This window comes from Halichoerus grypus, chromosome 7 (assembly GCF_964656455.1).
Source record: "Halichoerus grypus chromosome 7, mHalGry1.hap1.1, whole genome shotgun sequence".
NCBI lineage: Eukaryota > Metazoa > Chordata > Mammalia > Carnivora > Phocidae > Halichoerus > Halichoerus grypus.
The window spans coordinates 51,755,033-51,770,241 of NC_135718.1; the positions used below are offsets into that span (position 1 = coordinate 51,755,033).

The 15,209-nt window shown below is 37.1% G+C and overlaps 1 protein-coding gene across 2 annotated transcripts in view; it reads right to left on the reverse strand.

Moving 5' to 3' along the window:
- Window positions 1-15,209, reverse strand: part of VCL (vinculin) — a 112,420-nt gene that overhangs the window by 40,441 nt on the left and 56,770 nt on the right. For both annotated transcript variants that reach the window (XM_036073051.2, XM_036073052.2), the window contains exons 3-6: window positions 7,693-7,843; window positions 7,401-7,509; window positions 5,613-5,735; window positions 3,647-3,807 (exon numbers count right to left, since the gene is read on the reverse strand). In XM_036073051.2, the coding sequence (XP_035928944.1) occupies window positions 3,647-3,807; window positions 5,613-5,735; window positions 7,401-7,509; window positions 7,693-7,843 (544 nt within the window). The remainder of the gene's footprint in view (window positions 1-3,646; window positions 3,808-5,612; window positions 5,736-7,400; window positions 7,510-7,692; window positions 7,844-15,209) is intronic.

Sequence of the window (15,209 nt, forward strand, 5' to 3'; positions counted from 1 at the left end):
TCATGATCCTGGAGTCCCTGGATCGAGTCCCGCATCGGGTTCCCTGCTCGGCGGGGAGTCTGCTTCTCCCTCTGACCCTCCCCCCTCTCATGTGCTCTCTCTCATTCTCTCTCTCTCAAATAAATAAATAAAATCTTTAAAAAAAAAAAAAAAAGAAGAAGCTCACATAGTGTCAAATCACTGTGTGTACACCTGAAACTAATATAACATTGTACGTCAACTATATTCCAGTTATAAAAATAAAACACCTAAAGGAGAATCATTTTAATTAACTGATTCAATCTTAAATCACGTTTCATTTTCATAGTAGACATTCTGATAATAAAAAAAAAACCTCACATACTTATTTTTTCAAAAATGAAATAAAAAAATTAACACTTAAACCTCAGCGGTCTGTAGTTAAGAGCAAGTATTATTATAGGCTGATGTGTTCTAACCAATATTTCCTTCTTTGGTAGGGTACAGAAATCTTCTGTGCAAGACATCTGAGTCAGTTATTACGTTTACCCCACCACCAGCTAGGCCCACAGTGGCAGGAATCCACCACAAGAACTAATTCTGAGTAACAGCATGTAATGACTCAAGGTACAAGTTGTAGAAGCACCTATGGACTGTTCAAAAAATTCTTAGCTTAAAATTTTTCTCACTTCCTCTTAAATCTCAGCATGCATCAAGAAACAACTAATATAAATAGAAAAAAAGAAAGAGAGAGATTAAGTATACACTGCTAAATTTACAAAGGGTGGAATTAGAATTGTGTTTAATTCACAAATTTATTTGTTTCATAATGTACCCTAAATTAATTTTTAATGATCACCATACAATGACTGCTGATTTCAGGAGGGGGAAATTGTTATTTTCAAAATAAAATGAGGCATTTAAACTCAAAGTACTTTTAAATGTGTAAATCTGTAATTTGAATGTAGGTATAAAAGGTAAAATAATCAGCTCCTGCATTGCCTCTTTAAAAACTTAACTTATTCGGCAAGACGCGCTTTTTACCAAAAATTGTTTCCACTTACTTTCTTCCCCCACTTTTCTAGAGGAACCATCACTTTCCAGGAGAAAACTGCACCAATGGGGAAGCATGAAACAAGTATGGTAAGACAAAGTTAATTCTTAATTGGTAGGGTCAAGAGGAGGAAAAAGATAGCATGTGTTAAATAGAATGGGGACCCAGGCCACAGACAGACGCAAGGTCTGATTAATCCACTGCTTACAGTCGAGCAGTGAAAGAGCGTAATGCTACTAAACTGAAAAATAACCAAAATTCTAGTTTCCAGTTTCCATTTCCAAGGTAAAAATTTTTTTCTAATTATTCTTGCAACTAATAAAAACAGTCACACTTAAGGGGTGGGGGGAAGTAGAGTGGATGGGTGGGAAGTAAGCTCTGTCATGTATATCTTTTTATAGCATTTTGATTTCTGAACCAGGTAAATATAAAACAAAAGCAAAATGAGATTTAAAAATAAACATTTCTTGTTTGTTCTGATGTCATTATGTACTTGAGCTTCTTTTGGCTGAACTAATTTTATTTACTTTCTTTCATTCTGACAGTTAAGTTTTGCAGCACCCATTACAGTCTAGTTCCTTCCAGATCAGCATAAAACTGAGACAGCTATAAGAATGTACGCAGCATCTCTCAATGGCACTGGCACAAAATAAAGCTCAGCAACCCCTATTTACTAAATGATGGGTAACTTTTCCCCTCCAAACATAGAAAAACATTGAGGTTGTAAGGCCTGCTCCGCTTTTTTGCTATTTCTCATCTGCTAGAAGCAAAGGAGAGAGAATAAGGAAAGAGATTAGGTTAGGGAAAGGTGAGGTCATGGAGAACCATGGCTGATTCACAGCTTAGCAGAACATGCAGTGAACCACGGACTGAAGTTAGGAGAAACTTTAGATACACTTAACTTTTTCCCTTTTGATTCTGAAGGCTAGGATCATTGTGAAGGACAGGTGCCCCATCTAAACTCCTGAGCCTATTCATTTTCACAATGGGTTGAAAACCTCAATGACACATCTCCAAAAGCAAAATTCTAGAGCCTGCAAAGGAGACTGGGAGGAAATGCAAACAGAGAGGTGACATCGGCTGGGAGTATCATTCCCCAAGAGCAGGGTCCACACAGGTCACCTGGAGGTCACCCAGCTGAGAGAAACTCGCCCCTCAAATGAAGTCGGTGGGAATGACCAGGCCAAAACGGTTCTTGGGAGCCTGTTTAAAAAGATGAAAGCACCCACCAAATATAGAAAGCCTGATATCCCCTTGTAATGTCTTTTCTTCTGCTTTCCCCAAAGAAATCGCTCAATATGAGCCAGAGTCAGTCTGCCCGGCAGAGCCCCGAGGCCCAGATGAAATGACCTTCTGACGCATATTCGAGCACAGTGTTACACACCGGCACACGGAAAAGGGCACAGCACACAGCACAGGAAAACCTCACAGACATGCTTTTTTCTCTTTTGAAGCAAAAAAGAGACGAGAGGGCAAGAGAAAGCTTACCTTCTAAATGTGAGAAAAAGAATAAAACAAACAAGAGAACAAAAAAAGATGCATAAAGAAGTCATAACAGGGAAGTGAAAGTTGTCAAATATGCAAAAGCAAAATTAAGTAAAATACCAAAGACTTAAAATGATTCCACCATCTAGATTTAAAACACAGTCTTAAAACTCGTTCAAGAACTCTGTGCCTCTGTGAACAAATCCAGAGTTAGGAGAAGCTGATTTCCTTCTGCGTATTTCGATTCACTTTCTGGGCAATGTGATTTTCAGACCCCAGCTTTGACCTTACCTTCCTGGTGTCCTGGAGAACAAATACAGCCCTACTGGGTACCCAATGGAAGTCACACTACAAATCCCCTCTTTGCTACCAGCCTGCTGGGGGGCCCTGGAAATATCATTTGGGTCCCACGTGGGGAAGCTGGATCCTGGAGACAGTGTGTTTCCCCCACTGCTCGTATCTTGGGCTCCTACGAGGAGAGTGTAAACCCAAGTGCCTCTGTTCTCCTAGTCACTAGACAGAGAGAAGTAGACCAGAGCAGCAGTAATATAAGACCACGGCTGCAAGGCTCTGGAAGGAATCCACCAACCCTTTTGGAGGCCAGGAGGAAATTCTAGATAAAGGGTGAGGAGACCCCTCAAAACTCACTGACGAATGTGAAAACTAGTATTTTAATTAAGCTTTCCTTAAGGAAAATGGTATGACAAATGGACACACCTAGAAATGCCAGGAGTTTCCTCTGTAGATTTCTTAGGTCAGAGGTTGGTTAAGGAAAAGTCTCCATAAAATTCGGTCACAGTCATGTTCTGTATCTTACTCAGTCACCTAGCAACAACCATCCACATAAAAAGGCAGGGTTCCCACCCAGGGGAGTATACACCATACAAGAATTCCTCCACCAGACCCAATGAGTGTCCAGCTTGAAGAAAAAGCTACACATCTCAGCCTTCAACCCCACAAACCTATTTATTTGTTCTAGCTTGGGGCAAAGGAAGTTTGCAAAAGCAGCAAGTAACCCATGAAACCCATGAAAAGTGAAGTAAAAATTATTTCATAATATCTGAGGGGTCTTACGCTACCCACAATTACAAGATAAAGCGTGAAGGGAGAATTCAGGAGTTAGCTTATTTCCCCTCCAGTAACACTTACCTTGCTGGCCCAGGCATCTTCATCCCAAGAAGTGAGTTGTAATACACGAATGATCTCATTAATTTCAGCACTCATCTTCTCTACAGTAAAATTGCGGTTTTTCAAAGCTTCTTCTATTCCTTGGTTTTTTGAATTTTTAGTTGTTACAAAAATCTTCATAGCTGTAAAAATAAACAAAGGATCAGAAACTAAGCTTGGAATTTAATCTTGCTGTATAACAACATTCACACAAGATGTTCCACACTTCGAGTACATGTTCTGGGTTTCTAAGGTCTTAAAAAGAATATACGAGGCTGGCTCAGTCGGTAGAGCATGTGACTCTGGATCTCGGGGTTGTAGGTTCGAGCTCCACATTGGGTGTAGAAATTACCTAAAAAAATAAAACCTAACAACAACAAAAAAGAATATATTAAAAACAAAACAAACAAAAAAACACTGCAAGTGTGCCAATAAAGTTCTAATATCAGCAACTTTAAGGTACAAGACATCATTAAAACATGATCAGGGAGCTAATTTAACATGTGTATCCTGAGGAGCTACAATCACAAAATATCCAGTATCTTTCTAAATCACTTATCATCCCAGCCCTGACACTGGCCCCATCTAACACACACCGAACAGGACAAGATGAGAACAGTAAAACTCTAACTGGAGTATCCTGCTGCACCCAATCCTAATGGAAGATCCCAAAGTGTCAAGTTTCTCTTCCAGAATTTCTCTCATCATGTAGCAGGAAATTTTTAACCCCCAAGAGTAAAGAAGAAAACAATAATAATTTGAAGCACAGGAGAAAGAGAATATCTTCTCAGGAAATAACTGAAATTGTTAAAACAAAGACTCATCAACACTTTATTGAGTTACCCAGATGAGAAAGAAATCTTACTCCCAAAACCCTTCTATCTCATGGAACAACTGGCCTCAAAAACATATTTCCCATGGGGATTTTAAGACTCTACTTACAAATGTTTTTGTTTTCTAGTTCATAGAAGGGCTTTCTGAGCTCTTACCCTCACCTCTCCTTTTCCAGCTACTATCTGAAATGACAAAGCAGGGAGGTAGGAGCTGGGGGTGACAGTGACATGCCTCGTAAGATTCTGAAAATAGAGCTGCCCTCTGATAGTTAAACTAATTAACCCTTAACTTGATTAAGATAACTTATGTAAACCATGAGGTGTCTGGTACATACTAGAGACCCAGTGAGTACAGATCCCTTTTGCTAGCTGAGACAGCAGCCACCAGGCTCTACCCAGTGGGGAAGGGGTCCCATGTGGTATAGACCACCAACTCTGTAATGTAGAGAACAGTTAAATTTCTTTTAGGAAAAACGGTGTTAGCGTAACACTGAAAAGGGCTTTGGGTTCACTTCTTTATCCTACAATGCTCTATAATATCCATGCCAGCTCCTAATTTCTTTTCATAACACAAATAAAAGTGTAAAAATTCCTATGCCCAAGGGCCGCCTGGGTGGCTCGGTCAGTTGAGCATCTGCCTTCAGCTCAGGTCATGATCCCAGGGTCCTGGGATCGAGCCCCGCATTGGGCTCCCTGCTCAGTGAGGGGCCTGCTTCACCCTCTCCCACTCCCCCTGCTTACGCTCTCTCTGTCAAATAAATAAATAAAAGCTTTAAAAAAAAATTTTCTATGTCCAAGACTAAAGTTTCTAGATATCCCACCTCCCAGCAAAGGGGCCTACTAGAACTTCAGAACAGAGTGAGGCAACAAGAAGGGCAGCTTCAAACAAAGAACAGGAGCAGGAGAGCATTTCGGAAGATGAATACTGGTTCTTAGCCAATCAGCTGCAGCCATCAGGTAGCACCCAATCTATCAGGCCTCGTTTTTACCCAGCCTGAAGGACATGCAACTAAGCAGTAAAAGAAAATTAACATCAGAGTTTAGAATACGTTGACTTTTTTTCTTTTTTCTTTTTTTTTTTTTTTTCTGTAAGACCAGGTACAGGCAGAAAATACCTGAAATGAGAACTGGCAGCAATTCTTTCACGGTGTTCATAGAGTTCACCAACATCACTCGGTGCTCCTGGTGAGTCAGTTCCTGCTGCCTTTCATCAATCATCTTGGCCATCTTTGTCATTCCTGGGGCACAAGGAATAAATTGTGCAGGGTTAAGAGTGAAACGTTCCAGACTCTGGAATTCTGAGCCTAAATCCATTATGAACGACTATGAAAATCCAAACTGATTGCCCAGAGAACTATCACTGAACTGTAGCATTTATGATATAGAATCTTCTGGACAGGTCGAACTTAATGCAACTTCATTCATTTCAATTGAAAGTAATTTATTAAATGTAAATCCTAAATATGACATCATTTTCACACGTTTGACATAAATACATTCACAAATACAAAAACATACTGAAAAAAACAAATATATATTTGTAAAAAATAATAAAAATATTTTTCCTGGTTATTACCACGCATACCGGGTTCATGTCACGTATCTGGCCACTGCGCCTACGTAAGCATCTCATGTGAGCCTAATACTGAGAAGCTAGTGGCTGAAGAAAATCTTAAGAATTACAACAATGTGTGTTGTTTTCATCTTTCTATTTTTCTGTTCTTTCCAATTGTCCAAAATAAGCATGTACTATTTTTATAATTAGAAACAAACAAAAATATTATAAAAATAATTATAGTTAGGACAGCAATCAAAAGCATCTGGTGTTTTGGAATCGGCCTGCTAGCCCTTTTTGTTTACTTTGGTTATTATTCAAAGGTGCTATGTGATTCTCTAAAGCTTTAATTTTCAAACTGCTCATAGGATTTCTTAAGGTTTCACAGATCATCAAGGGGTACCAAAGGGAGATAGAAAAGGAGGGGTTGTCCCTGCTCCATTCAGAGTAGCTCCACTTTTGTCTTTTATATGTTGAGATTCTGCCTAAGATTTTATTTGAAGAAATAAACTTCTTTTCCCAATGCTATGGGAAAGTTTAAAGAACACTGCTCTAAAGGCATTTCCTGCTGATCTTCAGTGATGGCTCAGAGAAATTCTTAAATGCCATATGTTTACAAAATGACTGTATCGGAACCTCATGAAAACACTGTTAAGAATCATTTTACCTAATACAAAAGACTTTCATGAGGTGGTATGCGATCTTTAATATTGACAAGTTAAACATCTGATGTTTGGTCTCAATCATACTTTAAGAACCCTCCAGTTCATGTTACATGGCTCTAACAGAAAAAGCTGGTACCTGTTCATGTATTTTGAATATTCAATTCTCGGGTGACTAAACAATCATTTCAAAATGAGATTTAGTCACAGTAGTTCTTCTCTCCTTCTAGGTCTGATGATATTATGCAGCCTCGGGCTAGGGCATGAATCCATAATAGTAGGCGGGCTAATTAACGCGCCAAGAGGTCATTAAAGAGATACAGGCTAGCTGGCAGACAGCGAAGGAATGCTGGATAATGTGGAATGGAGAGGTCAGAATCCAGGGTGGCCTTAAGCATTACACTAATAGAAAAGTATTTCCTACATTCTCCAGCAACATTTGCAACGCCTCGTTTAATTCATTAGGCAGGGCCAGGATTTGTAGAAAGCAAATTCAGCTTTCAGAGACAATGATATCTCCTCAGTAGAAACACAGTGTCAGCTCCATCAACAGAGGAGATACACCTCCAAGCCCAATGCATCATTACTTATCTTCTGCAAAAAGCAGGGGGGAGTCCTCCTTCCACCTCGATCAGACATGGACAATCCATAAAAACATTTTATTATAAAAACTGGACATGACTAACCTGGTCCAAGATTCTTTGTGTAGGTGACCAAATCTTCCATAGTTTCCACCACCTCTGCCACTGTAAGATATTCCAAAATTCCTTTGCAAACTCTAATAATTTTACGAACCTGAAAATGCATTTCAGTTTTTAGTCGAGTGAGTGAACAATAAGTGGAAAACATGCTAATTCAGCTGGGTAGCTATTCAACATTTTCTCATCCTAAATCATCACCAATCCTCCATTATTACCTTCAAGACTATCTTTAAGACTTTTGTCTGGAAGAGGTCTGCATGGGCCTCAGATTGCCTACCTCAGCCTCATCGAAGGTGAGGAGCAGGTCTGATGTGCCAGAGAGGATGCCCCTTGACCCATCGATTAGATAATCTCGAGCAGGCACTGAGTAAGGGTCTGACTGAAGCATCTGGGCTGCCTGGACAAGCTTGGTGCAAGCATTCTCAACCCTGTGGGGAGGAACATGGAGTTAACTCCCTGGCAGAACCAAACAGAAGAATAGGACATGCAAATGTAAAGAATGTAAAGGGACATATTCACATTTTTTTTCAGACATGGAAAACAGCCAAGACCAAGTTACAATAGGACTCAAGTTTTTAGCTCTTAAAATCTACAATTAAGGGCTACACATCCATTCATCCATCCATCCATCCATTCATTCATTCATTCACCTCATTCACTGCACTAAGCCCTCGTTCTTTGTTATTTCCTGGCAACAAAAAATGATGACAAAATGTTTTAGACCTTTCACTTTAGGTTGCTATACATCTCGGCAACTCCTTTGTTTTCTTCTTTCTCACCCTATACACACTGCCATTAAAAGACACTACACAAAGAACGGAAATCCTTGACAACAGTTTCAGATTTATTATCTGGAACTAAAATGCCAAAGCACTGTGTTAAGTGAAATTTAATAATCAGATAACAGAAAGGATTAGGAGGAAACAAAAAGTATGAAGTAATGCATAAATTTCCCATTCATCTAGCTAAATGGATTTGACAAATCCACTGGACTGTTTGAAAACAAACCTATAAAACTATATTGTTAATTAAAATGTCACTAGTGGGGCGCCTGGGTGGCTCAGTTGACTGCCTTCAGCTCAGGTAATGATTCTGGAGTCCCAGGATCAAGTCCCGCATCGGGCTCCCTGCTCAGCAGGGAGTCTGCTTTTCCCTCTGACCCTCGCCCCCTTATGTGCTCTCTCTCTCTCTCATTCTCTCTCTCAAATAAATAAATAAAATAAAATAAAAATAAAAAATAAAATGTCACTAGCATTAATAACTGAACCAGTTATTGATAGTTTAATGTTAATACAGTTTAATAATACAGACAACCTGATCATATGTAACAATGAATGAATGAATGAATGAATCAGTAAAGAGCAAGACCTCATTGCTGTGGCTTTGGATCACTCTTAAAAGACTGGTTGTTTACTGTTCCTTTTTAAATTTTAAATTAAATTTTTAATTTAATTTTAACTTATAGAGATATGTATATTCATATATATGACAGTCAGTGAAAAATCACCTTCTTTCCACTATCTCCTAGGCATTCATATTCCATCTACTTGCAACTAATGTTATGAGACTCCTCTGTATTCTTTAAAATAAGACACTTCATGCATAAGAAACAAAAACAGGCTTCCACCTTTTTTATACAAATAGGATCATACCAGGCATACTCTCTGCATTCTGCTTTTTCCACTTAATTTAACTTAAGAAATATTCTAATAAAAGTACATAAAGAGCCTCCTCATTCTTTAATACAGCTACATAACTAGTCCATAATTTATTAGCCTGCTACAAAAAAATCACCTTGAAAAATATCATTGTATAACGTATATATCTGTAGGATACAGGCCAGAGAGGAATTGCTGAATCAAAGGTGTAGACATTTACAATTTTGACAAATGTTGCTATATTACCATCCACAGAGGTTATTAACATTCCCCCCACAATGGATGACAGCAGTACCTGTTTCCTCAGTCTAAACAACTTGGTATATAATCAAACTTAAGTTTATCTTCACCAATATGAGAGACCAAAACTGGATCTCAATACAGTTTTTTAATTAAGGTGAAATTCACATAACACACAATTAGTTGCTCTAAAGGGTACATACAGGGCGCCTGGGTGGCTCAGTTGGTTAGGCGACTGCCTTCGGCTCAGGTCATGATCCTGGAGTCCCTGGATCGAGTCCCGCATCGGGCTCCCTGCTCGGCAGGGAGCCTGCTTCTCCCTCTGACCCTCCCCCATCTCATGTGCTCTCTCTCTCTCTCTCATTCTCTCTGTCTCAAATAAATAAATAAAATCTTTAAAAAAAAAAAAAAGGGTACATACAATTCAATGGCATTTAGGTATTCACAATGATGAGCAACTACCACCTCTCTTGGGTCAAAACTTTTATCACTTCAGAAATGCACCCTGAAACATAGCATGTAATCACTCCCGATCTCCCCCTTTCAAAACCCCATCCCCTCGTGACCACTAATTTGCTTTCTGTCTCTATGAATTTACCAATTCTGGATATATCATATAAAAAGAATCATGTGACTATGTGACTTTTTGTGTCTGGCTTCTTTCACTTAGCATAAATGTTTTCAAGGTTCATCCAGGTTATAGCATGTGTCAGTAGTTTGTTCTTTTTCATACCTGAATAATATTTTATTGTATGTATATATGCAAAAATTTGAAAATTTGCTTATCCATCCATGTATTGATGGACATCTGGGTTGCTTCCACCTTTTGGCAATTATGAATAATGCTGCTACTAACATTCATACATAATTTCCATGTGGATTCAGGTTTTCATTCCTCTTGAATATATACCTACAAGTGGAAGTCTAAGTTAATTTTTTGAGGAAATGCCAAACTGTTTTCCACAGCAATTGCACCACTTTACATTCCCACCGGCTTTATAGAAGGGTTCCTATTTCTTCACATCTTTGCCAACACTTGTTATTTTTTGGTTCTTAAGGTTTTGGGGGGTTAAAGCCATCCTACCAGGTGTGAAGTGGTATCTCATTGGGTTCTGATGTGATTTCTTTACTGACCAAAGATGTTGTTGAACATCTTTTCATGTGCCTGTGGGCTATCTTATATCTTCTTTGGAGAAATGTTTATTGAAGTCCTTTGTTCATTTTTTAATTGGGTTTGTCTTCTTGTTGAGTTGTCAGAATTATTTATATACTCTGGGTATTAAATCTTTATCAGATACATAATTTGCAAATATTTTTTCCCTATTTTGCAGGTGCTTTTTACTCAGCATAGTTTTAATTTGCATTTATTTGATTATTAATGAAGTTAAGAATATTTTTATATTTTTTAAATTGCAAAATAAAATTATACACCGTATGACCATTATGCTCAAGCAAATATCACATATACAACAATCATACTTCAGAAATGAAACATTACCAAATACTTTAGAAGCCCCACCCTAACCAAATATTCCTTATTTCCCAGAACTAATCATTATCCTGAATTTTATTAATTATTCTCCTGATTTTTTGTATACTTTCAGCACCTATCTATCTATACATACCTAAACAAGTATCATTTAGTTTTGTCTATACATATTAAAATCTTAAATAAGTGTAATTGTACTGTTATATATGCTTCTGTGACTGTTCTTTTGTTCAATATTATGATTTTGAGACCCATCATGTTGAGGACTATAGCTAATGGGTCATATTCCACTGTATGGATATACCATAATTTACCCATTCGACTTCTGATTGACATTAGAGGTATTCTAGGTTATTATATTTTTTACTAGTGTTTATATCAATACTACTACTATGAACATTCGTATACTGGCTTCTGGTGCACACGAACAGTATATCTAGTAGTGGAAAAACTGGGCTGCAGAAAATGCTATATTCAACTCTACCAAGGAAAGCCAAAGAGTTTTCCAAAGTGATTACACCAATTAAATACGCGGACCAGCAGCATTCACAATCGCTCCACAACCTTACCTTGGCATTGTGAATTTTTAATATGTCAATGTGGTCATTGTGAAATGCTAAATTATTGTGAATTTAATTTGCATGTCCCTCTTACTAATGAAACTGTTGTGGGTGGAGTGGGTTTGTTTTGTTTTGTTTTGTTTTTTAATGTTTATGGGCCTCAAGAGTTTTGACAGGTAGCATTTTTGTTATTATCCAGCTCTAAATAATTTTCATTATGACACCTCTGACAATGAATTGTTGGATATACTTTAAAAAAAAACATAAGGGGCTTTTCTAGTTATCTTTTTGCTATTGATTTATCATTAACTGCATCACGCCAGAGAATGTGGCCTGTAAGATAACAAGGCTTTGAATTTTGAAATGTGTTGAGGCTAGCTTGATGGCTTAACACATGATCAATTTTTATAAATTTTCTATGTGTGCCTGAAAAGAATGAGTATGCTCCAATTTTTACGTGAAATATTTTACATATTCCATTAGCTCAAGCTTGTTAATTAAAACTGTTCAAATCTTCTATATCCTTGCTGATATTTATTGTCTTTTATCTATCAATTACTGAGCGATGAAATCTCCTACCATAACAACAGATTAGATTATATCTCCTTGTAGTTCTATTTGTGTTTTTTATATATATATATTATATATATATATATATATAGAAGCTAACTTTTTAGGTACATATGAGTTTACAATTATTATATAACCTGAACCTATTTATCATTATGTAACACCTCTCTATATCTCCAATAATGTTTGTTGCCTTAATGTCTAATTTGTCTGACATTAATATTGCAAATCAGTTTTCTTTGGCTATTTTCAATTTCTCTGTCACATTGTGTTTTAGATATATCTTTTTAAATAACATATAGCTACATATTTTTAATCCAGTTCAGGAACTTTTAACTTAATGATTTAGCCCATTTAAATGTATTAATATTACTGGTATATTTAGAATTATTTTTTTTTTCCCCAAGATTTTGTTTATTTATTTGAGAGAGAGAGCAGGGGAGGAGAGGGAGAAGCAGACTCCCTGCTGAGCAGGGAGCCCAACTTGGGGACTCGATCCCAGCACTCTGGGATCATGACCTGAGCACAAGACAGACGCCCAACCGACTGAGCCACCCAGCCAACCCATCTTTTTTTTTAGAATTTTTTTTTTAGAGAGAGAGAAAGAGAGGGAAGGGCAGAGGGACAGGGAAAGAGACAATCCTAAGCAGGCTCCACACCCAGCACAGAGCCCGACTCGGCACTCAATCCCACCACCCTGAGATCATGATCTGAGCGGAAATCAAGAGTCAGAAACTTAACCAACTGAGCCACCCAGGTGCCCCTAGAATTATTTTCATATCTTATTATTTATTTTCCATATGGCCTGTAACTTTAACATATTTTTCCCTATCTTTTTTTTGGGGGGGGGCAGGGAGAAGATTGCTAGTTTTTTCTACCTTTTTCTTATTCCCTTTACAATTTTAAAGGTTATACACTCTGTGCTTCTTGTGGTTACCTTAAATACTTCAGCATGCATACTTGGCGTGTTAAAAATCCAAAATAAAAGCTGTCCTCCTAACACAGTTGGCAGTTCATCAGTCTCATAAAAATCTAAAATGAGTCAATATTTTTACCTTCTTCCCAAACAAAAAATGATCTTAGGATACTTAATTTCCAATCATCCCTTTCCTGAATTCCCAATCATCCCTTTCCTGACCTTTATGCTACTGTTTTCAAGCTTTGTTTTGTTTACATTGTTTTCATGTATAAAATGTTATATCTTTCATTTTAAACCTTTAAATCTTGTTAGATTTTACATTGTTATACTATATAAGTCAAAGTTTGTTTATATTTACCAACAAAGTGTCCCATATTTTGGATAATCATTCCCTCGTATATCTCAGGCCTTACATCTAGAATCATCTGATTCTGTCTGAATTACATTCTTCAGAATTTCCTCTACTAAGAGAATGCTGGTGACAAAATGTAACCATTTTTGATTGTTTGAAAATGTCTATTTTGTCTTCTACTTCAAAGACTATTTCAGTAGTACAGATTTCTAGGTTGACAGCTATTTTATTGCACATTGAAGGTATTATTTCACTATGATGTAACAAAAGAAGCAGAAAAAGATACAACGACAGAAGCAGAGGTAAGAGTGATGCAGGGCTACAAGCCAAGGAATTTGAGCAGCTTCTAGAAGCTGGAAAAGGCAAAAAAACAGATTCTCTAGAATCTCCAGAAGAAACACAATTAACCCATTTTGGACTTCTGAACTCCAGAACTGGAAGACAAAACATTTGTGTTGTGTTTGTTACAGCAACAATATGACACTGGCCTCCAATTGAAATCTGCCAGGAATTAAATAGGCATGAAAACACCACCCACAATGAAAAGAAAAAACAATAATTCAAAAACAACCCAGAAATGACACAGATGATAGAATTAATAGACAAGAATGTTAAAACCATTATTACTACTGTATTCTATATGTTCAAAAGCTAAAGGAAAGTTTGAGTATATTAATAGATAAATGAAAGATATAAAAACAAGCCTCAAACAGAACAACTGGAAATGTGTCTCAGATACAAAAATACACTCAATAAATTACTAGCAGATAAGATATGGCATAGAAAAAAGATCAGTGAAATTCAAGTCATAGCAATTAAAATTATCCAAAATGAAACAAGGGAGAAGAAAAGACTTAAAAAAAATGAACAGGGGCGCCTGGGTGGCTCAGTTGGTTAAGCGACTGCCTTCGGCTCAGGTCATGATCCTGGAGTCCCAGGATCGAGTCCCACATCGGGCTCCCTGCTCGGCAGGGAGTCTGCTTCTCCCTCTGACCCTCCCCCCTCTCATGTGCTCTCTCTCTCTCTCATTCTCTCTGTCTCAAATAAATAAATAAAATCTTAAAAAAAAAAAAAAAAAATGAACAGATCATCACTGAGCTGTGGTACAACTCTAAGCAGCCTGATATATTTGCAATTTGAGTCCCCAAAAGAGAGGACGGAGGGAGACAGAAAACAGTATTTGAAGAAATGATGGCCAAAATTTTTCTATATTTAATGAACACTATAAAGCCCCAGGTCCAAAAAGCTCAATAAACCCCAAGCACAAAAAACATCAAGAGAACTACAACAAGGAACATCATAAATTGCCTAAAGGAACATAAATAAAATTGCTTAAAAACCAAGATTAAAGAGAAAATATTAAAAGTAGCAGGAGAAAAATGACACTTTAAATACAGAGGAACAAAGAATAACAGACTTCTCATTAGAAACAATGCAAGCCATAAGACAGTGAAGCACTGAAAGAAAAAAACAAACCTGTCAACCTCAAAAATCTATACCCCAAAAAATATGCATTTCAAAAATTAAGGTGAAATACTTTTTCAGATATGTAAGAGCTGAAAGAATTCAGCAGCAGCAAACCTGAACTATAGGATAAGTTAAAGGAAATCTTCAGGAAGAAGAAAAATTATACCAGATGGAAACTTAGATTTAAAGGGGGGAAAAAAATGACAACTAACAAACAACAAAATGTTATAAATAACTAAATGTTAACTATGTGAGTAAATATAAAAACAATTCTTATTATTTAAATATGTTTAAAAGACAACTGACTAAAGCAAGAACTTTTTAAAAAATGGAGTTTCAAAAAAGTAAATTTGATTCAGCTGGCTAGATACACAATGAGGACTGGCTTTGCCAATGATTATGGCAGATGTTTTCCATAAATCAAATGAACCAAAATTACATGGAAATATATTTAAGACAGGTATATAATATGTAATATGGCAGAAAATACATGCTGTGCAACTAGTTAAACTTATGATTTAAAAATGTTTCTGGAATTT